General features: G+C 39.5%; 1 protein-coding gene across 1 annotated transcript; it reads right to left on the bottom strand.

Moving 5' to 3' along the window:
• Positions 1-768: 768 nt before the first annotated feature.
• Positions 769-1,359, bottom strand: LOC110796413 (uncharacterized). Its single transcript, XM_056838048.1, has 2 exons — positions 1,181-1,359; positions 769-1,082 (listed from the first exon to the last, which is right to left on the bottom strand). Exons 1-2 carry the CDS (start codon positions 1,355-1,357, stop codon positions 861-863), a joined length of 399 nt encoding a protein of 132 aa, XP_056694026.1. The 5' UTR covers positions 1,358-1,359; the 3' UTR covers positions 769-860.
• Between the last annotated feature and the right edge of the window lie 1,071 nt (positions 1,360-2,430).

Consider the following 2,430-nt stretch of genomic DNA (forward strand, 5'->3'; position numbering starts at 1 on the left):
ATACCGTAATGTCGGCAAATGGATCTAAACCCCCAGAACGGCAACTACTATGAACATTTGCGTCTATCATCTGGCTTGGTATTTGGACACCAAGTTCTTTAGCAAATGTGATAAATTTCTCCATAACCATGGAATCCATCTTGGATTTCATCTCTTGTATTGTCTCATCTTTAACCCTTTTGGTCACTCTTGCTTCCATTTCCTCCATCTCCGCATCTCCATACCGTCGAGAGCTACGCCGCTCTCCGGTCCCCCACGCAACTTTGATGCCTACTCCACCACCAAATGTTATTGGTCTCCTTTCTTGAGTCTTACCAAGTGCACGAGATAAGACATCATCAAGCCTTTTAGGAACAAATTCCCCTTCATCTTGTTTCCTTTTCCATTCATCCTACATGAAATCAAATGGTTTTGAGAAAAGTTCAACACTTGGTTTCATATTTAAGAACATAAATGAAATTAGAGGAATCACAACATTACGCAAAATTGTGTATCGTTAAATGAACTTACAATATTTTCTTTGACCTTTTGTGTGCCCTCATCCGGCAAGTAAGGATTTCCTTTCTCATCTGCTACCTATCTTGCAAGAAGCCATAAATATGTCCTACTCGGCAAACTTGAAGCAATTGTAGACGTAGAGGAACCATCAGATGACGAAGAAACTGAGGGAATGTACCCTTTTCTACGCCATTCACTTGTCATTTCAGCATATGATTTCTGTCCCATATGATGAGGATATTTGTTGAAAGATTGACTCTGTCTTGCTTTCTCACTTATTTCCTAATTTTAGGGGGGTAAAAGAAATTATTACAACAAAATAAAACTTAGATTATACCAAGACTTTAATTAAGAATAATTTTTTATACCTCGGCTTCTTCGGAGGTACGTATCTTCACAAATTCCTTCCATATATCCTCAGTTATATAACTATACAAATCATATGGCATCTTTTCATCTTTTGGCCTTTTTCTTGTACCCCGGATCCAACCAGTCGCTAATCTTGATTTGAATTCCCTCAAACGCTTATCACAACTCTTTAAGACAACTTCTTTCTTAGTTTCATCTGTGATATGAAATTCTCTCTAAATGAAAGAAAAAGAAAAGGAACAAGAAAGTCTTTTAGCACATGAAAAAGACACGTAGACATGTACAACTGAATTTCCAAAATAAAACCGGTTACCTTGACATCTTCCCACAAAGTGTCTTTTATTCCTTGTGAAACATCTTCCCAGGTTCTGATCAATATTGAAACCTTTGCGCGACTTATCTCGCCAATGTGATTCTTGTAATCCGTTGCCCATTTCCCTGTGGGTCGGTCCAACTGATCCCATTCAATTATTCTTGGAACCCCGGGCATGGATTTTAGCCCTTTTGTAGGGCCTCTTGGCTTCGTTTTTTTTCTTTTGGGGCACTTGATTTGGTGATTCGTTAGATGGCCCTGAATTTGCGTGTTGATCTTCATCCATGCCTGACGCTACTGCAGTTTGGAAAATCATCAAAATTAATTACCTTCAAAAGCTCGGTTTTTTAAAAAAAATAAAGAACTGATATGTTCTAAATTCTGACCAGTTCTGTCCACTGATCTGCACATAACTGATCTGAGCTATGCAGATCAATGCACAGAACTGGTCAGTTCTGATCAGTTATGTGCACTGATCTGCACAGCTCAGATCAGAACTGTGTAGATTAATGCCCATAACTGATCAGAACTGACCAGTTCTGTGCACTGATCTGCACAGAACTGATCTGAGCTGTGTAGATCAGTGCACAGAACTGATCAGAACTGACCAGTTCTGTGCACTATCTGCACAGCTCAGATCAAAACTGTGCAGATCAGTACACAGAACTGATCAGACTGACCAGTTATGTGCATTGATCTGCACAGTTCTAATATGAGGTGTGCAGATCAGTGCATAGAACTGGTCAGTTTGGATCAGTTCTATGCACTGATTTGCACAGCTCAGATCAGAACTGTGCAGATCAGTGCACAGTTCTGATCAGTTCCGTGCAGATTACTATGTCAGAGTATTACTTCTAACTCCTAAGCAAGTGAAGAAATTTAAGGATCTCAAAGTCTGTTTTGCATAATGAATTAGCTAAACATCTAAATATTCCAAAACATATGCATACACGCAGATTCGTTTTCATGCAAGCATTTCAAATAACAGATCAGCATTGACGCAAAGCAAACGCAAAAACAAAAGATAGTTATAGCAGACTCAGTCTCTCAGACACGGGGATAAGCATCAGAAAAAAATCCAAAAAAAAGAGTGTTTGGACACTGAAGTGCGGCCTCCTTCAACGTCTTAATTACCTCCAAAAAATTGTCTTGCCTCAGGTATCTACAGGTCACAGCTTTACCCAACAGACACGCTTTTGTACCAACTGCACGCTTAACCATCCAATAGCCCTGAACCAACCCAAGCAGTT

The sequence above is a fragment of the Spinacia oleracea genome, chromosome 3, assembly GCF_020520425.1.
Source record: "Spinacia oleracea cultivar Varoflay chromosome 3, BTI_SOV_V1, whole genome shotgun sequence".
NCBI classification, from domain to species: Eukaryota; Viridiplantae; Streptophyta; class Magnoliopsida; order Caryophyllales; family Amaranthaceae; genus Spinacia; species Spinacia oleracea.

What these genes read in the sequence shown, in the direction of transcription:
- LOC110796413 (XM_056838048.1), bottom strand. Translation starts at nt 1,357, where the DNA reads ATGCCCGGGGTTCCAAGAATAATTGAATGGGATCAGTTGGACCGACCC. An exon ending in CTTTGTGGGAAGATGTCAAG is followed by an intron (nt 1,083 to 1,180) that starts GTAACCGGTTTT and finishes TCTTTCATTTAG; the next exon opens with AGAGAATTTCATATCACAGA.